We start from the raw sequence: 23,179 nt of genomic DNA on the forward strand, positions 1-23,179 counted from the left end.
TTGTCCCTTTCTCTGAGTAAATTATCCCGTTGGGATGAATTTCTAGGAGAACGGGAGAAAGATTACTGGGACAAAGTGAATACATTTTTTTATGTCTTTTATATACTGCTAGATTATCCTCCAAGAGGGCCGGGCCAATTTTTAGTAATACAGCAATGCATTTCTAAAACTCTGTTTTTCCCTAATTTTTGCTAAGAGTAGGATTTTATCATGTTTTGTTATTAATAATTATAAACCTAAGTGTAAAATTATTTCTCATTGTTTTAAATTTCTAACAGTTTAGGTATGAGCAAAGAAAACCCAAACGTCCATCCATGTTTATTTCCTTCTTGTGTTTCTTCACTTCCAAATCATCCCTTGTATGTTACTCATATCTCCAGTAGTTTGTTAGTGTAGTTGGCACATTTATATATTTCCATAAAATTCGTTTTTATGCATATTAAAAACAATATAAATCATTTTTCTGCAGAAGAACTTCTTGATGATAAACATATTCTTCTTTGGGGGACAAATTACAATCACAAAGGCTATGGTTGATGTAGGCTGAATAATGGGGTAAAAATCTGGCAATTATGAAAACAGTCAAGTGTTACTAAAATTTGCTGGTTTGACGTGAAACAATTTTTATAAACAAAATTACATAATGAAGACATCTATTTAGGGACTTCCCTGGTGGCACAGTGGTTAAGAATCCACCTGCCAATGCAGGGGACACAGGTTCAAGCCCTGGTCTGGGAATATCCCACATGCCGCGGAGCAACTAAGCCCGTGCGCCACAACTACTGAGCCTGCGCTCTAGAGCCGGGGAGCCACAACTACAGAGCCCACGCGCCACAACTATTGAAGCTCGCATGCCTAGAGCCCATGCTCCGCAACAACAGAAGCCACGACGATGAGAAGCCCGCTCACCGCAACGAAGAGCAGCCCCCGCTCGCCGCAACTAGAGAAAGCCCACGCGCAGCAACGAAGACCCAACACAGCCAAAAATAAATAAAAGAAAATAAATTAATTAAAAAAAAGACAACTATTTACACGCAATTTCTTCTGTAGTAAAGAAGTTTTAGAAGAAACTACATTTCTAAAATCATTTTGGTCATTGACAAAGGTTTTACTCTTTGAGGATTAAAAGATGTACCTCTTGTGTTTCACCTAAATAGAGTATTCTATGTACATGAATCAGAGTTCAGAGAATGTTGGATTAAAAATTATTCTGGGGCTTCCCTGGTGGCTCAGTGGTTGAGAGTCCGCCTGCCGGTGCAGGGGACACGGGTTCGTGCCCCGGTCCGGGAAGATCCCACATGCCGCGGAGCGGCTGGGCCCGTGAGCCATGGCCGCTGGGCCTGCGCGTCCGGAGCCTGTGCTCCGCAACGGGAGAGGCCACAGCAGTGAGAGGCCCGCGTACCGCCAAAAAAAAAAAAAAATTATTCTGTATCTTAAAATATGACAACGTAGAGTATGACTTCTCCAATGTAACATGTTCTATAAAAGAAACATAATATTGTTTTGGGGGAAAGAAAAATATTTCACACTACTGACCTATTGCATCTACCACATATACTTGCCTACCTACTCGCCCTGCCCTGTGGACACTCTGGAGAGAAACACTGTCAAAAGAGGCAACGCCCCTCCCCTCCCACCCCTCCCCCAAAGCACGTGGGAGTGGAGGGCATGAAGGATGCACGTGTCCATGCATCTGGGAAGACGGAGGCAAGATCCCAAGGCCTGACGAGGTGTCAGGGGAGGGTGGAGAGAAGACAGCACATCTCCTTGGGGACAAGGTACGTTCTCCTGGAACAGAAGGCATGTGACATGGGCCCTGAGGACAGGAAGACTGTGACAAACACAGACTACAGGGACCAACCGAAACTGGGAGCCCTGTGTGTGCGAGGAGGGAAGGGAAGCAGCCCTGAGGCAGGGGTCCCTGACCCCCGGGCCATGGACAGCCTGTTAGGAACCGGGCCGCAAAGCAGGAGGCGAGCGACGGGCGAGCAGGTGAGGCTTCATCGGCCGCTCCCATTGCTCGCATGACTGCCTGTACCATCTCCCTCATTCCCGTCCGTGGGAAAACTGTCTTCCACGGAACCGCTCCCTGGTGCTGAAAAGGTCGGGGACCGCTGTCCTAAAGGACTCCCGGGTGTGAATTCCAGCGCTGCCACGTACAGCTCTGTAACCTGGGCTGTGTGACCTGACCTTCCTAAGCCTTGGGCTCCTTATCTGTCGCTGGCAGTAAGTTGTGTCTGAGGCTGGTGGAGAATTAAGTGAGGTCATGTGATTAAAGCATCTAATATCGTAACTGATGCACAATGAGCACCCAGGGGGATCGCCAGCATTCTTTTAATAAACTGAACACACAGCAATCTGGTCAACTGTGATGACTTTCTAAGTAGATGGAAATGTCACGAGCAAATATAGTGGGGGTGTGGGTCTGATGCACCTGGGAAGGCGCTAAGTTGTTCATAGTATTTTTTAAAATTGAAGTATAGTTGCTTTACAATGTTGTGTTAAACACACACACACACACAGAATATATAATATATAGAGACATTCTTGTTCAGATTCTTTTCTCTTACAGGGTTATTCCAAAATATTGAGTATAATTCCCTGTGCTACAAGTAGGTCCTTATCGGTTATCTCTTTTATATATAGTAGTGTGTATATGTTAATACCAACCTCCTAATTTATCCCTCCCCCTGCTTTCCCCTTTTGTAACCAAGAGTTTGTTTTTTTTTGTCTGGGGGTCTACTTCTGTTTTGTGAATAAGTTCATCTGTATCTTTTTTTGTTTCGGGGGGGGTCAGATTCCATATATAAGTGATATTTTTAAATGTTTCTATTTCACCAGTCTATAAACATAACTATAATCTCAAGTGCTTTATAGAACATGTTTAACTGCAAACAGATTTCTCAAACCTACAAATCCTTCCACGTCTGTTTTATAATATTTCAGCAAATTTCTAGATATTTCATTACGGCTGTCAGCTTTGGTACCAAGGGTTTGAAAACGTGACCATTGGTACCTCCGTTAAAAAATAAATTCCCTGGGGCTTCCCTGGTGGCACAGTGGTTGGGAATCCGCCTGCCGATGCAGGGGACACGGGTTCGTGCCCCGGTCCGGAAAGATCCCACATGCCGCGGAGCGGCTGGGCCCGTGGGCCACGGCTGCTGAGCCTGTGCGTCCGGAGCCTGTGCTCCGCAGCGGGAGAGGCCGTGACGGTAAGAGGCTCCCGCAAAAAAAATAAAAATAATAAAAATAAATAAATTCCCTGAGTGAGATGCAGGAAGGCAAATATGTTTTTGCTGCTCACATCTAGCAGATAAAATGTCGCTGTCTGATGACCTTCCTGAGAAGGGGATGGTGAGGACGTCTGAGGACGTATCCTTCACAGTTTCGGGGGCCAAAGGCTCTGGAGTGAGCAACCGGTGGAGCAGTCATGAGAAGGGAGCCTGGGTGAGAAGCCACGTTCCCCGGTTTTTGGAAAAGTGTCCAGTCAAGCAGTCAAATGTCTCAGAGGGTTCCCCACTGTTGCTGTTTTTACACAAAACGTGACATTTAAAAAAACCTGAAGTATAGCTGATTTACAGTGTTTCAGGTATATAGCAAAGTGATTCAGTTATATATATGTATTTTTTTTCATTTTCACATTCTTTTACACTATTACAAGATATTGAATGTACTTCCCTGTGCTCTACAGTAGGTCCTTGTTGGTTATCTGTTTTATATATAGTAGTGTGTGTATGTTAATCCCAAACTCCTAATTTATCCCTTCCCCCCCCTTCCCCTTTGGTAACCGTAAGTTTGCTTTCTATGTCTGTGAGTCTATTTCTGTTTTGTAAGTAAGTTCATTTGTATCATTTTTTTTTTTTTTTAGATTCCACATATAGGTGATATCATGATATTTGTGTGTCTCTCTTTCTGACTTACTTCGCTTAGTATGATAATCTGTAGGTCCATCCATGTTGCTGCAAATGGCATTATTTCATTCTTTTTTAAAGGCTGAATAGTATTCTATTGTATATACATACCACATCTTCTTTATCCATTCATCAGTTGATGGACGCAAAACATGACATTTTGACAGCCCGTATGATTCTTCCTGCCAGAAAGTGAAGTGCTCACTTGTTTCAAACTTTATATTCACAAAGAACGAAATCCAAGCTAGCCTTAACAGTCATAAAATGCACTGCCTAGAGAGGGAGCTACAGGCTTAGTAGAAGGAAGTATTCCTACAACAGTCTTACTTCAAATGATAAGTTTACTGCAACTTAGGAGGATTTAAGTTCAAATGCTTAAATCAGAATATTTCAAATACCACGTGTTTCCTAACTAGTACATGGAGCCTCCTAAAAAAGGTTCTTCCGATTCTCAAACATACGGACAGGAATAAAGTGGCCACACCTTGTAATCCTAGGAAGGCCTAAGGCAGAAGAACGTGTCGATGGAGAGATCGTTTCAGATGGCTCCTAGGGTCACACAGCCTGGAGCTCCTGTCCCAGCACTAACCAACCGTGTGCTACGGGCTGAACTGTGTCTCCGCAAAATTCACAGGGTGAAGCTATAACCCCCAATGTGACCTTATTTAAAGACAGGGACTTTAAAGAGGCTATTAAGGTTAACTGCGGTCATAAGGGTGGGCCCCGAATCCAATACGACTGGTGTCCTTATAAGAGGAAGACTTAGCAGGCCAGGAAGAGAGGCCTCACCCGAAATCAATCCTGCTGGCACCTTGACCTTGGACTTCTGGTCTCCAGAGCTTCTGTTGTTTAAGCCTCCCAGGCTGTGGCGCTTTGTGACGGCAGCCCTAGCAGGCGTACACAGTGTGATGCCAGGCAGGTTACTCAGCCCCACCTTTCTCATCTGTGAAATGGGCACCATCATATTTACTACTTCATGGTTCAAAGGGATGACACTGTGAAGCTCTAGCACAGTGTCTGGCACTCAGGAAACAGCCAGTAAACGTCGTTCACCACTAGTACTCTGACAGATCATAATCGCCCCGTGTCATAAACACTATGGGGATAAAGCTGCAAGGGGGAGGAAACCCTCTGACCAGCAAGAAGAACAGCAGCGACGGGCCCTCTGAGAAGTAAAGGCTGCTCTGGCCGGCCCTCGGGGACACAGCCCGCAGGCGCTCTGCCCCGGGGGAGCCTGGAGCCCTGAGCTCCACGCACTCAGACGTCTCCCACCCTCATGCTGCCACTCAGTGGGGACGAGTCATGACTCCCCCACAGCCGAGGCAGAGAAACTGACGCCAACACCCCTCCGCAGGGCAGTCAGAGCCCTCGGCAACGGGACGCCCCGGCCGTTCCAGCGTCCCCTCCTCACACCCACTCCTTCTCTCTGCTCTGCTCATATCCTGCCCCCGCTGCCTCTGACGACTGCCTCCTCATATCTCCAAGTCCAGAGGGACTGAACAGCCCAGTGGAATCCACCGTTCCCAGCCCAGTGGAATCCACCGTTCCTCCAGGGGTACAGGGCCCTTTCAACGCACCTCCACGGCAACACCCACCCACCAGTACTGGAGGGCAGGGGTAGGGGCCTCCCTCAAAGTCTGAGGCCAGCCTGGGTGGCAGGCATCTATCTTCTGTCTCCCCAAGCCCCTGACAGAATCCCCAGGGCGCGTCCACACGGGATGAGTGTATGACAGTTACAAGCCAACTGAGTCTGGTAAGAAATAATGCCCAAACCAAGTATCTTACTGATTCATCCACAAGCTTGGAGAAACTTAGCTTTGAGCAACTTCCCTCTATTCGTGTGTGAGTTTATCTTTCTGAACCCACAGGGAATCGGGTTTTCATCACCGCTGTTGAACTTTTAAAGAAAATAAACAACCTTTAGGTGAAATGAATCACTAAATCAGGTATCACCCCAGCTCCTGGATTATGGATACACAGAGGACACACTCAGTCGTAAAACGAACTTCCACTCTTGGAAATAACATTATGTTTGCAGGCTAGTTTACAGTGTATAAAGCGCTTCATTGTATATTACTTTGTATCACCGTCCTGCAGCCCTCCTGACCAAGGGAAGGATTAGGTTAAATTGCTCTGCAGATTTATATTTAAATTATGGATTTTGTATTTCAGTCATGTCATTTATTTCAGCATTTTGTACACACCATACTGCCATCCACCTACATTGGCCAAAGTGTCAGGGGGTCTGCCTTACTTATCAAAGACGGATGACGGTAAATCCCAACGCAGGCAACCAGATATTCCAAAGTGTGCCAAGAGTGCCAATGACACTATGATATCTGAGGAGTCAAATGAAAAGCGTGTATGCCCCCACCTGACCTAGTAAATTAATGATCGTAATTGGCTGAGTCTGTCGTGAACCAGGTCGGATGCAATCCTCACAGGGCCCTGTGCACCCAAGTGAGGTAAATTAGCTTTCAGAGCACCAGGTCTGTGTCAGTAAATTACCTGCTTCTGGGGAGCTGGCTGGGCCCCCGTGGGTGCCGCGCAGAGCCGATTTGCCACACGGGTGAGCAGAGTCTTCTCAGATGCTGGTGCTCACGGGCCCCTCTGTGGTCATGGAGTAAACAGGATCCCTTGTGGGCACGGCGCCATGGGGTGAGCTCTCCCCGCATCCCGGGACGAGGGCACAGCCGCCCCTTTCTCTCCCTGCCAGTCTCTCTAAAGTTTCGGCCTGGTCACCCATCTTGTTTCCTCCAGGAAAGCAGACGACGGCTGGGTGGCCGACCACCCGGCTGTGAACGGTGTCAAACCTTCCGGAGATGCCACGAGCGAGCAGCGTCGGGCGACTTTCTTCCTGCGGATGCCACACCATCCACCCACCTCCCCACGCCCGGGTCGACCCCAGGTACCAGACCACGCAGGTCAGCGCCTGCAGCAGGCTGGCCGAGGGGGTTCACTCCGGAGGATCCTTTCACTTAATTGACAATTGCTGCTTTCTACTCAACCGAGAATCAGACAAGAATCAAACACATGTATGGCTTCAAAACGGCTCACAGGTGACGGCAGAGCGCTGGGGACAGTGCTACCCAGGCCGCTCTGCCTCTGATGCCCTGGGAGGGGCTTTCCTGTGGCTTCAGTGGCTGCAGAAAAGGCCCTGCTGTCACTGGCTGGCTGTCTGCCCCAGAGGTGGCCAAAGTCCATCAGGGTTCAAGGTCAAAGTTAAGACCTTAAAAAAAGCCACATGAAACCAACAAGGCCCTACTGTATAGCACAGAGAATTCTACTCAATATTCTGTGATGACCTACAGGAGAAAAGAATCTAAAAAAGAATGAATATATGTATACGTATAACTGAATCACTTTGCTGTACACCTGACACTAACACAACACTGTAGATCAGCCATACTCCAATAAAATTTAAAAATTAAAATAAATAAAATAAAATGCTTCCAACCACTCAGGTGAACAAATCAAAAAGTCACACGAAGACACTTTGTGTTTGGTGTCTCCCTGGAGCATCCCAGAATTAAACAGCTGAGCCGGGTCTCCAGCAGCACCTCAGGCCCAAGTTCCGAGAAGGTGCCTGGGTTGGACCAGGCAGAGGAAGAGCCAAGCGGAACGGGTGGCCCCTGAGTGCCTGTCACAGCTCGGGTCCCCGCACACACCTCTCTGCCTGTGTTTCTTCAAGGTCAACGGAGACTTGTTTCTCTCAAAATAGCAACCAGTGGACGAAATACAAAGAAAACTTCTGAACGCAGGAAGCAAGCAGACGCAGTGCTTCGCCCATGAATCTCTAAAAGCTGGCTGTGAGTCCTGCCAGCACTTACATCTTTAAGAAACAAGCCACCAGGCAAGCGGCACCCCAGCCGGGCCTGTCAGGCCCGTGCGGGCCCTGCTGGGGGTGTCCACGGGGACAGCGAGGGGTCTTCGTTGCGGCCGGATTTACAGGCAGGCCCCGTGCTCTTCTGCAATCTCCCCTGCTGCCCAACCGGGAATGCTCACCCCTTAGGGCCCAGCTGTGAACGTGGGACGGGTGTCAACAGCCGGATAAACACCATCAGTCTGTCTGAAGCGGGGAAGACCCCCAGACAGAAGCGTAATAAAGCAGACAGTAGTTTCCACTCTTTTTCATTCTTGGCAATCCCACGAGACAACATTTAGGGAGGCGTTTGCTTGTTTCTTGTTTGTCCTCACAAATAAAACATACATACAGGTATTTTCAATTGTGTAAGCGAGACAAGATAAACTGACCAAGATTTAAAAAATTCAAACGTTCACACTCTAGTGTCAGTTACTAGGTGTGAGGCGATGAGGCCCTGAGGTCTGTTTTCCCCGCGTGAACACCGGGGGGGGGTGGGGGGGGGGGTGGGGGCAGGACGAGCCCCGGGAAGGGAGACGCCGGGCTGAGGCTGAGTATCTGGACCATAATATAGAGATGAAAAAATGCGGAAGGGAAAGAAAGAAGAAAGAGCACACAGCTGCCGTCCCCCAAACAGACCTCCCATCTGCCACCCACGATTTGCATGTCACCTTCTCCGGGCTCATTTGTACTTCATTTACTGCCAGTGACTTAACAAGATTTATGCAAATGACACCATAGGAGCTCCCCAACTCCCACCGCCGCCAAGCGAGCAGGCATGTGCAATTCTCCACAGCAGCGAGAAATTAACACGTGACGAGCCCACTCGCTGCCCAGCCGGGCCTCTGGCCTTTTCTTTCTCTTGCTTTGCTTTTTAATTTTTATTCGAATAGACCTTTTTGAGGAGGAGAAGGAAGGAGACGGAGAAGCAGCGGCAGAAGCAGAACGCTTTGAACCAAACCTCCACTAAGACCTCAGAAAGGACGAAAAGGCAAGGTGGGCCCAGGTCCACCTCAGGAAATGAAGTTACTTTGCAGAAAATAAGTCATAGCCTTGACGAGAAAGCTTTCACTGGGGAAGGAGGGAAGAGAGGACCACTGCCTGCCGTGCACGGGCAGCTCCCACGCTGGGGGAAGAAGCCTCTGTCTCACAACGGACGGACGAGCTGTAAAGCGTGAGCCAAACAAGGTTAAAATAACCAACAGGAACATGTCTGATCTGTAAAAACACGAGTCAGGCTGCAGAGCGCGTTGCAGGTGGCCTCACCCGCGCCCTAAACCGCCCCGGACAAGACGCCTGCGCGGAGGGGAAGACAGACCCCATGATGATCACAAATCCTGGCCCGTCCCGAAGCCACCCCCAGCCCAGCCCCGCCCCACCGGGAGGTCCCTGAGGTTCAGGACAACTTCTCTGTTGTTAGGCAAAGGGCCCGTGAGCTGGGGTTCAGGGCCCCAACACACACACCAAGTCCTGGACGCGGGCTGAGTGTGGGGACAAGTACTCGGATGCTGGTGGGAAGGGCAGGCTATCGGGACAGGATTGAAGGGACCCCGTGTAGCCCCGGACAGATGCCTGAGGACCCATGTCCCTGGAGAAGCGCGTTGCCGCAGGCCCATCTCAGAAGGTTCCTCTCCACAAGCAGGAGGTATTTCTGTCTGAGGTCAGGGGTCACATGTTTAACTTAAAACACGTAACTTTGCTTCTTAAGCTTTCTGAAGGCTTTTTGCCAACAGGCAGTGTACGGCACACGGCCGTGGGGATATGGGGGCCGGGGTCCGAATGCTGGCCCCTCAGCTTCTGAAGATGCCTGGTCTGGGAAGCTTGCCCTATGCGGGTTTAATTTAAAAATAAGGATGACACGGCTACCCGAACCGCGCAATGTTGAGGGTTCAGTGATATGCTAGATGAAAACAGCGTAACGAATACGAAGCAGTCACTTAGTTGTTCCAGATCTGTAGTGTCTAGAACATTCCGGCAGGTACTGCCCCACTGGGCTCCGTCCTCTGTAATCCTCTTGCTTCACTTCTACCGGTTGAAGTCATCACTGGGAGGGTTAGGAATCTAGACTACCTCTAACGGTCTCGGTTCCTTTATAAAAATACACATAAATCTGTATGGCAGCGTGCAAACCCACGTCAGTCCGTGTGACCCACAGCAAGGCTCCGACGACAGTGTCCTGAGCAAGACCGATCTGAAAGTCCGGTTTGGCTGGAATCTAAAAATTCTCGCTGGCATCTCCACATCCAGTGTCCCAAGTGAGTCGGTATTGTCCGGAGCCCATTTCACAGATGAGGATTCTGAGGCCGGGCACAGAGTCCGCGGGACGCGGACAGGCCAGGTGAGGTTTCCGGGAGGCGTCTGGTCTGTGGCCACACGCGGGGGGCAGCTATGAGGGACACGAGCTACGTGCACTGCCTGTGTCACGATTCTCCAGAAAACCAGACCGTGATTTAGAGTCCGACTGGATTATTTGGAACATACACGACTGAAAGCTTCCAAGGAGTGGGTAATACAAACTTTACGCCACACGGTCAAGCCCCATCGGCACCCATACTGAAAGCCTGGCCTGTAAGGCGAGCGCCTCCACAGAGGAGCCTGGGGGTCTGCCTGGCTGGCGGGGAGGCCAACGCTCCCACCCGAACCCACAGGACACGTGACTTAAGGCAACAGTCTAGTATTGAGTTCTAATATTCCCAAAAGGAAATGTCCCGGGACCAATATTTTAAGTGAGAGGAAAAGAGTTGAATGCTCTTCCTAATTCTAGTTGAAACAGCATCGACATAATGAAAATTACACATTAAAATTACCTTATGTGGAGAGTTAGGTTTACAAATAAATGCACAAAGAATAAACAACTGTGTCCTTGCATCTCTACAGCAAAGAAGTTGTTTAAGAGCCTTCAAAAACACACTCACAGACACAGAGAACAGACTTGTGGTTGCCAAGGGGGGCGGGGACGGGGCAGGGATGGATTGGGAGTTTGGGATTAGCAGATGCAAACTATTATATATACGATGGATAAACAACAACAGGTCCTACTGTATAGCACAGGGAACAATATTCAAAATCCTGTGATAAACCATGATGGAAAAGAATATGAAAGAACATATATATATATATATATATATATATATATATATATGTATAACTGAATCACTTTGCTGTACAGTAGAAATTAAACACAGCATTGTAAGTCAACTATACTTCAATAAAATTTTTTTTTAAAAATGCAAAAGTCAGGGCTTCCCTGGTGGCGCAGCGGTTGAGAACCTGCCTGCCAATGCAGGGGACACGGGTTCGAGCCCTGGTCTGGCAGGATCCCACATGCCACGGAGCAACTGGGCCCGTGAGCCACAACTACTGAGCCTGCGCATCTGGAGCCTGTGCTCCGCAACGAGAGGCCGCGACAGTGAGAGGCCCCCGCGCACCGCGGTGAAGAGTGGCCCCCACTTGCCACAACTAGAGAAAGCCCTCGCACAGAAACGAAGACCCAACACAGCAAAGATAAATAAGTAAATTAATAAACTCCCACTCCCAACATCTAAAAAAAAAAAAAAAAGGGAGAACAGCAAAGAGGAGGAAAGAGGACTCTCCTCAGTGGTTCTCCACGCCAGCCCACACACTGGCCGCTCAGCGTCTGAACACATCTTACGAAAACCTCGTGGACTTCCTGCTGTGGTCTCTTCCACCTCTGGTCTCACCTCGTGGACTTCCTGACGCTGGGGCCCGATCTAACCTGTCCCTCCCCACACCTCTGTGCAGAAGTTGTCCGGCCCCCAGCTAAAGCTGTATTCCTACTGTTTCAAACGGATTACACTCAACTGTGGGAAGACTCCAGCCCTTTTCAAGGGTGGTCAGTGCCAACACGAGTTCCTACAGGATTGGTGAAACTGTCTAAGTACCCGGAGAAGAGGCAAAGCTGTTATCCTGCCCACAGATTCCCTTCCTCTGAAGCAGAATGCACTCTAAATCAACTGGCCTTCTTTAACAAACTAAAAGGTGGCATTTCCAGAAGCCATGGTGCCGGGCTGAACACTTATTTTTATTTTCCTGGGAACTGCCGCAGCCAAATAGGTCCGATGAATTCCCGTTTTACTTGAGACATAAAGTAATTTGGTACCCGGCTTCTGGGCTAATGAAAAACGATTCCAGGCTAGCAACATAGGCCAAAACAAATGCCTGCATTCGAGTCCTGTTGTGTAATGAGGAAGTTTAATTAAGGCCCCGCATTACAGCTGTAAATGTTCCCTTATATAATAAGGTCTAAATGAAACTGAACCTAATCAAAGTTACAATTCCTTCATTAGCAAATTACAAACAAGAGCGCACAGCTGACACACCGGCTATGATTATCACAACTAATTGCCTCGTTGTTACAAACCAGCCTGAAACAGTGTTCAGATGTCCGTCTGCGCAAGCAAATTAGGGCCACGTCGGGCTACTCCTGTGATCACAAGGGGCTCTTGTATGGCGATCTGATTTACCCCTGTCGACTGGCGGCCAGCGGCCCAATCAAAGCCGAGCTACAAAGGCAGCCTTTGAAGCCAGTGCAGCCTCCAAACACACTCCATATGCAGGCGGGCAGACTGCACTTCATTAGATCTGTTGTCACATTTCCCTCTTCTTATTCTAATGATCCTATTTTAATACACACAGGAACCTCTTCTAATCGATGTCAAGTGAGTGACTTCTACACTCATCAACAGAGCACATCAAACAAACCCTGGCGCACGAGCCAGCACCACAGTGAGCAGAGAGCCGGGGTGTGTCTCCAGCTACAGGGACAGGAAGGGGGAAGCAGCATACCTGTTTAATTGGGATGGCTCGACCGCTCCCGATGCTGTCCGCCCGGCTCTCCAGGCCTTTTTTCTCTTTGTCTGGGTCACTCCCTTTCCGAGACTGCAAAGTAAAAATAAAGTTAGCGTTTGCGGAAGGGCTGCGGTTCACAGATCGTGGAGGTGAGCCCCCATCTGCATGATTTCTGCAAAACACACGACCGGAAGCCCTGGATGAGCTATGTGTGTACCCACGTGCGCACACACAGCCCAGGAGCAGACTGCTGGGGCGTCCGTCTCCACCGAGCCATGACGTTACAGGGAGTTTTCTAAACTTTTCTTCCTCCTTTTCCACTGCAAAATTATCTTTTAATTCTTTTGTAAAGAGTTCAAAATTCAATTACTAGAAACCAGTGGACCATACAGGAAAGTAACGCCCAACGGGAAAACACATTCTAAAGCTGCAGTTAATCCAGCCGAGGAGGAGAGGATTCCTCGCTGCTTGTTTGGGAAACCTATGACATAAATGTATATGTTTAACTAACATCTGAAGGATTTAAAAAATTCTATTAACGTTTCGGCTGTGCGATTCAAAGGGACACCCTTAATTTGTATCAAGGTGCCGTTAATGTCCCTTTTGATTGCTTCTGGATAGCTAGAAAAGAGCAAATTCAAAGTTAAAACTAGTTTAAGATACCATAAAAAATAACAAAGGGAAAAAAGTTGAAAATACCTTTTGGGGCAAAACAGTACTCTGGGGAAAAATGAGTGGCTTTGTTTGCCAAGTTCTTGAACAGTTTCCCCGGCCGTACGGCTGGTGTACGTGCGCTGCCCAGGAGCGGGCAATCGGCGGGGAGGGCGGCAGTGGTCGCCCCAGTTTGGAAGCCACAACTCCAGCACACGGTGACTTGGGGACACTGAAGGAGCACCACAGCTAAGTCTCCAGCTCTTGGTGGCATGAGAAAGTGTGAGCACAATGATTTTCTGACAGATTTATTTTATTATGAGAGAAAAGATCTGAGATTCGTCCTCCTTAATAACTGTGCTGACAAGTGACAACTCCACTCCATTACTTTTCAACGGGAACATTACTCACGCAATATTGAAAACGGAGAAACATTTTCATGTGCTTTTCAAATCTGGGATGATATATGAAATGAACAGACTTTGTGGTGTCCAGGGCAGCAGTGAGAAGCTAATGAAATCCAGTTTTAAAGGGCGTGAGATGGAGCCGCTGATTTTTTTTTTTTTTTTTTTTAAATATTAAAGGGGGCGATGTCGTAGGGCATAAGGGAGAAAAGTCCCCATGATGTAAACCCGGATCTGGGACTGCAAGGGGCACAAGGACTCCTTAGAAGACAGGCTTCTTGGATGATGCTAAGAAGCCGACATTTATTTACTGAACACCTACTAAGTGCCAGGCCCCGTGTGCTTTTTTTCTTTAGGATGCTAGAGGCCTGGAATGAAGTACCAGGAAACGAAACAAGCAACCAATAGAAAGTTTCAGAAGAACATAAAACATGATGTTTAACCTTTGGGCTAGGAAAGAAATAGAGATTTATCAATTCCTTGTCGTGAATTTTAGTTAAGAGTTGCGGGCTCACTTTTTAATTAACTCTCTTTAATAATCTGTGGTAAGAGCTACGTAACAGCCTTAAATTCTCTTTTCCCTACATCTCAGTTCATAAGAAAGCTGGAATTTCAGGTTACTATTTGTAAAGTGAGATTCAAAGCTCATGGCGATGACTTTTAAAATTGTTTTAAATCAACAGAGACCATTAATGGTACTTTCAGAATTCTATGAATTCTAAATTTCTAAATCTGGGAATCTATCTTCATTATTCTCTATTAACCAGAATAATTAACAAAACAAACACTAAAAAAAAAATCAACGTCTTCCTCAAGGCAGCACATCTGTCCTCACAGCCACTCTGTCGTCAGAGCAGAATTTCCAGATTCCACACAAAGCAGGATTATGAACTAAGCTCCGTGTTTGATCACACTCCCTGAGATGAAGGAGGTCGAAACTGATGTAAGACTTCACTGACAAAATGCAACAGAAATTCCCTACGGCTCCAACACGTTGGTGGAGAGAGTCATAGAACTAAAATTTCAAGACAGACCAGTGGTTATTTGTTAGGCAAAAGGGTTTGCTGTATCGCTGTCTTACAGTGACTTTTGGTACAACAGGCTGTGATATACATCATAAAACTGAAATCCAACAACGCAACTAAAACAAACCCGTTGGACATAAGACACCGCAGCACGTGCAAATTCCCAGTAAGGTTCCTGATGTTTCTGCCAACTCTGAGACTACATCAGCCACGTCCTTACGTTCCAGCTGAAATGGCTCCGTGAAATCATCAGATCCGAGGTCTCTCTGGGTACCGCTGCCTGGGTCAGGAGTGAGTGTGCAAGGCATCCAGCCTGACACACAACCAGAAACCTAACGGCAGTTTATCACACCCATCACAGAAGGTCGGGGGGAGCCGGAAATGGGACCGTGTAGCCTCCGCAAACAGCGAACACAGGAAAGAAAGGCTAGGATAACTCTCATTACCATCTCCTTCTTTAGAGGAATGTTTAACTTTCCCCCAGGCGATAAAAGAAGCCGTGAAGGGGCACCCCATCAGCTGCTTGCTTCCAAGGACAGGCAGCATCGCTGACAGGAGCCCTCACTATTAAACAGAAACCTGCTTTCCCCTTTTTAACTGATGAGTAAGTCGAAGGCTGCTGGAACACATATAATAGGATCCACGCTCCCCTTCTCTACAGAAGACAAAATACCATTCAAAAAGGTCTATTTAGACTATCAATTTTGCTGCCTTATTTTTACAGAGCGTCTCTATGAGCTGGGCTATGCCTTTTTCACCATCTTAGGTTACTGGGTATGCTTGGCTCTGTTTCGGGGTGTCGGCATTATATGGTAAGCTTTAAAAAATACCATGTAAGTGACACCACGATTATAAGGCTTGAAAACAGGCAAAGCAACGTACAATTGTGGACACGTACTAGAATGAGTTTAAGACGTGGATACAGATAATAGACACCAAATCCAAGTGAATGCCGATCCCTGGACCAGGGGTCAGGGGGATGTATTCTGGAGGGGCACGGTTTATCTGTGACTGGGTTATTTCTAGAAGAAGTAACCACTGCAGCGGCAGAAAAATGCTTGTATTTGCTGAGTTGCACGGTGAGTACATGCATGTGTTTTTTTAAATTCCTACATGTTTGAAAATATTTCCTAATAAAACATCTGAACCACACGTAAACAGGGCTACCAAACTAATCATCCTAAGTACCAGTATTACAGAACCAGGAAGTGCATGGAGATAGCCTTTGAATATTTTTCTCAAAGAAAGAAGCAAGATGGGATATAATTTAGCTTTTTTACCAGTGAAGTACCGTTCCTACCGCCAATATAACACATAATTTGCTACTACAGGAGAGACTTTTTCAAGTCTGTACTGTTTTGTCAAAGGTGCGTGTGATTTATTTTTGCTAAAGATTTTTGCTTATTTCTGCACATGTGTATATGCCAACAGAAACATCTGGGACTGAAGAATGTTAGCCCAGAGCGGTACATTTACAGGTCATCAGATCCGAAGTTTATACAATTCATAAGCATGTTATTTGAAAAATGGCGTGTGTACTACTTAATTACCTCTGGCCTCTTTATGAGGGTCTAATAAACGAGGACAACGCTCCCTCATCTGGGCATTACTGTCCCAGCCTGCGTGGACTTTTATTCACTAGGATTGTTTGGCGTATGGTACTTCTGTCCTCCTAATACAAGCTTTTCAATAAACACACTTTTGCCAATTTAAGCCAGTAACTACCAATAATCGCCAGGGATGAAGAGTCCATGAAATTTTACATATTTAAGAATAGATGCAAACCGGTAACAAGGAGAATTTAGTTTCCTAAGTGGCTACAATTTCAAAATTAATTTGCTTCTTGTCATTCCTTGGATGACACTGACATCTAGTGGAGCTGACACTTCTAAGATCTTCAACCTACAACACCCACCCGGCACCACCACCATCACCATCATCGTCTTGTTCAATGTCAAATCCAGTAATGACGAAGACACAGGAGCTCAGCCGTCTTTTCCTTGAACGCCGTGATGCAAACCCGCCGTGAGGTTAGCTTCTTCCATGACCTGATTCCTGTTCCCGCTAATGACAGCCGAGCAGCCGGATTCGATTTCTAAAAGGGTGTATCTACTCTCAGACCATTTTCCAGCACTTAAAGAGATCAAGCACTGATCCCGCACAGGGTCACAGGCAGGCCCCCGCATCACTAGCTACGTTAATTATGACACAACAAATGAGGATGAGTTCTTATTGGCTCCGGCACTGCCCCACCCAGCCTGGACAGCTGCGCCCCTGGCCTCTGCCCGGGTGCCTGGACGCGGCGGCGATGCATACGTGTGCGCCGCTCCAGCAGCGGGGAGGGTGCCCCTTGCTCCCGTCTCCGCGCTCCTCCTGCCAGGCAGAGCCCCCCGGTCTCTAATCCGCTTCCTCTTGAACGTGGGTTAGCTCCCATAACACTATCCCTGATAGAAAACAGAACCCAGCTGCGCAGACAGCAGAGGGGAAGGTAACGTTTATTACCCTAGTTCCCGTTCCTTTGCTTCTCCCTGCCTTAAACTTGTCTCCTTTGTCAGTTACCCAGTGGGCGGGGTCTGGGACACTATTTTCCGGCACATCCCAACCCCAGGGCTGCCCTTACAAAGGGTGGGGGTGGGCACGTGTCAGAGCAGACCCAATTTTTTTTTTTTTTTAATGGTACGCGGGCCTGTCACTGCTGTGGCCTCTCCCGTTGCGGAGCACAGGCTCCGGACGCGCAGGCTCAGCGGCCATGGCTCACGGGCCCAGCCGCTCCGCGGCATGTGGGATCTTCCCGGACCGGGGCACGAACCCGCATCCCCTGCATCGGCAGGCGGACTCTCAACCACCGCGCCACCACGAAAGCCCAGAGCAGCCCCATTTTAAAGAGACTTCCTGGTTCTCACCTCTCACCTTGAACAGAAACCAAAGCCAGGGACAAGGAAAGGTGACCCTTAGAAGGTGTGAGCATGGGTGTTCCCTCTTCCCGCCACACCCGAGAAGGCCCCTCCCTGCTACGCTGGTGCCCTGCTCACGGCCCAGTCTCTCTGCATCTTCGGCAATGGGCATCTCAGGTCCACTGAGCCATGAGTCAGTGCACAGCCTGTTCTGTGAGGTGACACCTTCTCACCTGGAAGACCCCACCTGGGCGGACAGAAGTGTTACAGGTGTTGGATAAGCCACACGTGCTGCTTAGGTGACGGCATGTCTGAAGAAATTCCACAGTAAAGCATCTCATTCATGTACAGATTTACGCATATCAGATATTCACCTGTATTTTGCAGACACCTAATTGCCTCCCTCCCAATCTATTACACAGCCCTACAACTTCTTTCTTTTTTTTTTAATTAATTTATTTTTGGCTGCGTTGGGTCTTCGTTGCCAAGCGCAGGCTTGCTCTAGTTGCGGCGAACGGGGGCTACTTTTGTTGAGGTGCGCGGGCTTCTCACTGCGGTGGCTTCTCTTGTTGCGGAGCACGGGCTCTTGGTGCGCAGTCTTCAGCAGTTGTGGCTCACAGGCTCTAGAGCACAGGCTCAGTAGCTGTGGTGCATGGGCTTAGCTGCTCCACGGCATGTGGGATCTTCCCGGACCAGGGCTCGAACCCGTGTTCCCTGCACTGGCAGGCGGGTTCTTAACCACTGCGCCACCAGGGAAGCCCTCTACAACTACTTTTGCTTATGCGTTAAGAGAAGTCATTCCATAACATTAGTGGTGGTGAGATAAAAATGAAAGCAAGGCCACAAAGACTCTTCGCCCCTACAGGGAATCTTCTTAGCAGCCTCACCACAACTACCGTTGTTTCCAGCTCAGAGAGGTTAAGTAAGTTGCCCAAGGTCAAGCAGCTGCTGGCAGTGCAGGACAGGGTCTGAGCCCGTCTGATCCTCACTCTGGCCCTCCAACAGCAGCATGTGGCAGACCTCACATGGCACAGGGCAGAGAGCAAAGGGAAGGGGAGAGTTGTGAGGAGGGGGTGTTCGCTGTTGGCAATAGACCTTGGCACTAGAGACTTATCTGATGGGAAAACTGTTATGAACGTGGTGGGAAAGGGATGGGGCATCTATCGTACTTGGTAGCCTCGTTTACCATCAAGAACGCCATCTTCAGGGAATTCCCCGGCGGTCCAGTGGTTAGGACTCCGCACTCTCACTGCCGAGGGCCCGGGTTCAACCCCTGGTCGGGGAACTGAGATCCCACAAGCCTTGCAGTGCCGCCAAAGGAAAAAAAAAAAAAAAAAAACAAGGAAGAAAGAACGCCATCTCCAAGTAAGGGCAGTGGGTCAGATAAGAGACTTGCGGCCACCCCTGCAGAATCTTCCTTCAGTTTAAGCCAGGAAATACTGAACTCCTTTGCATCTAAGTCAGCAATAATCAACCAAGAGGAGAAGTCAAGTGGTTTACAACAGGGCACCCTGACACTGGCGGCTGGAGACCTCTTTGTTGTGGGGCTGGCCCGTGCCTCGCAGGATGTTTAGCAGCTCCATGGTTGCTACACAGACTAGATGCCTGCAGGACCACACCCACACCCACCCCCGAGCTGAGACAATTCACACTTTCTCCAGAAATGGCCGAATTTCTGGGAGTGCAAAACCGCCTGGCTGAGAACCCCTGCTCTGAAACCATACACTTGTAATGCACAGACCTAGTCCCGGGAGGGAAAGTGTTCTTCTCAAATCAAATGACTCCAGTCACACGGCAGTAGGAGCTCTGCCTGGAGTTCTGTGGCCCCGAGTTCTGGGCTCCACTGCAAAGCCTTCCATGATTGATTGGTAATGTCTGCTGTGTGTCCTCTGTAGTTCAGGGGTTCTCTGCGTCCCAACTGCCCAGGGAACTTTGAAAAACTACATACGCCTGGGCCCCACGCACAGATTCTGAGTTCGTAAACCTGAGCCCTGAGAGCTGATGTAGAGTTTTAAAATGCTCCGCAGATGGTTCTGAAGAAAGTCCAAGCGGGACTGGCTTCTGTCTGTGAGCTGCTAAAGACCCTGAGCTAAGTCCTCAGTGCTCCAGCCCGAGGAGAAGGGGATCTGTGCATTGATACGGCTTTATACACCTCATCTGAAAGGCCTGATGCACACGTTTGGGGAATTCTGGCAGTCTGTCACCTCCATGTATCTAATGTGACAAGTCTTCAGCTAGAGACCAAGAAAGTCACAGGATAACAGAGACCTTTATACAAACCCCTTGCTCTTCATTTCTGACACACGTCAGGACCCCCTGCAACTGAGGAAGTCCCACTTTGCTCTACACCTGCGTCGTGGCATCCTATAATTTTCTGAGACTTCCACAGAACTCAGCACTCTTCTCGTTAATTTGGTTTGGATGCTACACCTGTCGTTGAGCCACCTGGCGGCCAGAGGACCGCTAGGTGAGCAGGAACCACGCTCCGATTCCCCCCCACCCCGCCCCCCGGGGGGACACTCACGGTGAAGAGGTTGGACCGGCGCTTGGACTGCTTGCGGACGGGCGTGGGCGTGTTGGCCGCGGGCGGCACGTCGATACGCAGCTCCTTTTGGCTGGTGCTGGGCGTGGACGGGACAGAGGAGGAATAGTCGCTCAGACTCCCGCCTCCGTTACTTGTCTGTAATGATTGAAAGCCAAGGTTTTGTTAGGACACGCTCCAGGAGTCTAACCCGCCACCTGCGTGGGGTCATAATCCACAAGCCAGCAAGTTGCATGGAGGCGCGGCCTGGCCGGTGGCATCAGCAGCAAACAGGCACCGTTTCCTCCTAGAAAAGACCGATCAGCTCAGCGCGTTTTGTCTAAGGAAAGTGACTTAAGACAGAGAAGTCTCTTTCGTTTGATCTTATACACTACCAAGTGTAAAACAGATACTAGTGGGAAGCAGCCGCAGAGCACAGGGAGATCAGCTCGGTGCTTTGTGAGCACCTAGAGGGGTGGGATAGGGCGGGTGGGAGGGAGCCACAAGAGGGAGGGGATATGGGGATATATGTATACGTACAGCTGATTCACTTTGTTATACAGCAGCAACTAACACAGCAATGTAAAGCAATTATACTCCAGTAAAGATGTTAAAAAATCTGAGAGTTAAAATGTCATTATTTTCTATTTCCTCTGAAAAGGGAAGGGGTTGGTTGAACGAAGTGGTTTCTACAGTCCCTTCACTGCTCCAGATCAGAAGGAGAAAGAGTGCAATTCTGCCCAGTAGAACCAAAACTCACACTTTGAAAATGACCTCTTGAAGGGATACATTGGGAGACTGGGATTGACATTTACACACTACTATATATAAAATGGATAATTAATAAGGACCTCCTGTACAGCACAGGGAACTCTGCTCAGTACTCTGTAATGGCCTATATGGGAAAAGAATCTAAAAAAGAGCGGATACATGTATATGTGTAACTGATTCACTTTACTGTACACCTGAAACTAACACAACATTGTAAACCAAGTAGACTCCAATAAAAATTCATTTAAAAAAAAAAAAGAAGCAAATGACCTCTTGGAAATGTGAAAGCTTCTGGAAGATTTTTCAAGATTCAGAGAGAATTACAGATGCCTGCGTGGGATTTAACGTCCTTGAGCGTGCCTTCACAGGACCCCGCTGTAAACGCACTTCTCGACTCTTCACGCTACCAAAAGCACGATACCAAACCTTCTCACTGCCTCTCTTTAAAGAGTGCCAATATAACACCCGCCTAAGAAATGTTAACCAAAGACACACGGGCAGGCAAAAATAAGCCAACAGTTCCTTACTGGGTTTTTGGTTAGGTTCTTCAAAGTGATAGTTATATTGTTTGTTCCCAAGTAAACAGCAAAATGTTGCAATGGAAAGATACTAGTTTCCACAGGGCCTACGGGAGACGGGAGTTATAACTGAGGGCTGCTACCATATTGAAGCATATTGTAGGATTAGCCACTGAGATTCACCCACAACTGCCCAACCTACAAGCAGACGAGAATGAGGACCAACGTGGGGTCATTTAAATCAACAGCAGAGGGCTTCCCTGGTGGCGCAAGTGGTTGAGAGTCCGCCTGCCGATGCAGGGGACACGGGTTCGTGCCCCGGTCGGGAAGATCCCACCTGCCGTGGAGCGGCTGGGCCCGTGAGCCATGGCCGCTGAGCCTGCGCGTCCGGAGCCTGTGCCTCCACAACGGGAGAGGCCACAACAGTGAGAGGCCCCGCGTACCGCAAAAAAAAAAAAAAAAAAAAAAAAAAAAATCAACAGCAGAGATGGCAGTACACACCCCGCACCTCCACTCCAGCCAGCATGCCTCATAACACAGGCAGCGTGAAGACAGGGAATATTAAAGAATGATGCCCATAAAAACCACTTGGCCACAGCAGTTTCTGAAGGAGATGTTAAGTCAATTACCGACATGCTGTTATTTATAAAGTTGAAAAGAAAAAAACAAATCACCTTGGAGCTGGCTGCGAACACTATTTGGCAGGTGTGTCCTCCTGGGTTCTGACCTGCTTTTCAGTCCAACCTCTCACAGGACCAACATACCTGGCTGATGTGCACGGCAGACACCTGTGCGGAACAGACAGATGAGTGGCTCGGAGAGTTGGGTAGGGACTTGCAGGGCCCGATGGACAGCTGCTGCTTCTTCCTCGTGGCAACAATCTTCTGGGCAACTAGTGGACAGGAAGACAGAAGAAGTCTACGTGAGGCTGGCTTCCAAACAGAGGGAATGTGGTGGAGACCGAGGGCTGTCTCCGTTATCCACTATTCCTTTCATCCGTGGTAAAGAATTCCTGATTTTTAGTTGGGCACAGGACTACCAGAATAGATATGACATTTCCTGGAGCTTCCTCCGGTCCATCCCCTTGCACCCCAGCTAAATGTGGCCATGCAAGCAAGCTCTGGCCAATGGGATGGCAGCAGGAGGGTCACATGGCGGTACCCGGGAAACATCCTTGAGAGAGCTGCCCCGGCCCATTTCTTCCTTATGTCTTTTTCCTTCTTGCTATGTAAAAAGCACACATGTTGGCTGTAGCTCTGGAAGCGATCTTGCAGAAGGAAGCCACACTTGGTGGGACACAAGCCCCTTCTAGGGGCTAGGCCTCTGGCTCGGCAGCCTTGCGCAAACCTCAGACGCTTTATAGGTAAAACACAAAAAGACACACCTATCTTGTTTAAATTATTCTAACAATAGGACTTTTCCCCCAGTTACTTGCAGCAAAAATAATCCTAAATAAGACAGGGTAATTTAAACCAAACCCTCTGGAAAATCAAAAATCTATTTTTTTTGCATAGCCTAAAGAATTACTCTTAACTCTACGGGCTACCGCATAGAATTATATTCAAGGACATGTAGCTATGTCAAAGACTTTTTTAATTTAAATATACGGCTATACACATTGGGAGTTTATCTTAATCAATACAAATCTAAATTCAACCAGCCATAACTTCTTTTGGCAAATAGGCTGGCTGATACAGCATATTGGATTTAACTGGAAAGGAAGCCAACAATTAGAAAACTCTTCCTACACCAATAGGTGTCACTACACGAGAATAACTATAGCTTTTATGTGAATAGATGTGTGTCTTTGGGG

General features: G+C 48.2%; 1 protein-coding gene across 6 annotated transcripts in view; it reads right to left on the reverse strand.

Annotated features, from left to right (window-relative positions):
* Positions 1-23,179, reverse strand: part of AGAP1 (ArfGAP with GTPase domain, ankyrin repeat and PH domain 1) — a 560,398-nt gene that overhangs the window by 270,919 nt on the left and 266,300 nt on the right. For all 6 annotated transcript variants that reach the window (XM_032637223.1, XM_032637221.1, XM_032637225.1 and 3 more), the window contains exons 7-9: positions 22,131-22,258; positions 20,081-20,236; positions 12,580-12,672 (exon numbers count right to left, since the gene is read on the reverse strand). In XM_032637223.1, the coding sequence (XP_032493114.1) occupies positions 12,580-12,672; positions 20,081-20,236; positions 22,131-22,258 (377 nt within the window). The remainder of the gene's footprint in view (positions 1-12,579; positions 12,673-20,080; positions 20,237-22,130; positions 22,259-23,179) is intronic.

This window comes from Phocoena sinus, chromosome 7 (assembly GCF_008692025.1).
Source record: "Phocoena sinus isolate mPhoSin1 chromosome 7, mPhoSin1.pri, whole genome shotgun sequence".
NCBI lineage: Eukaryota > Metazoa > Chordata > Mammalia > Artiodactyla > Phocoenidae > Phocoena > Phocoena sinus.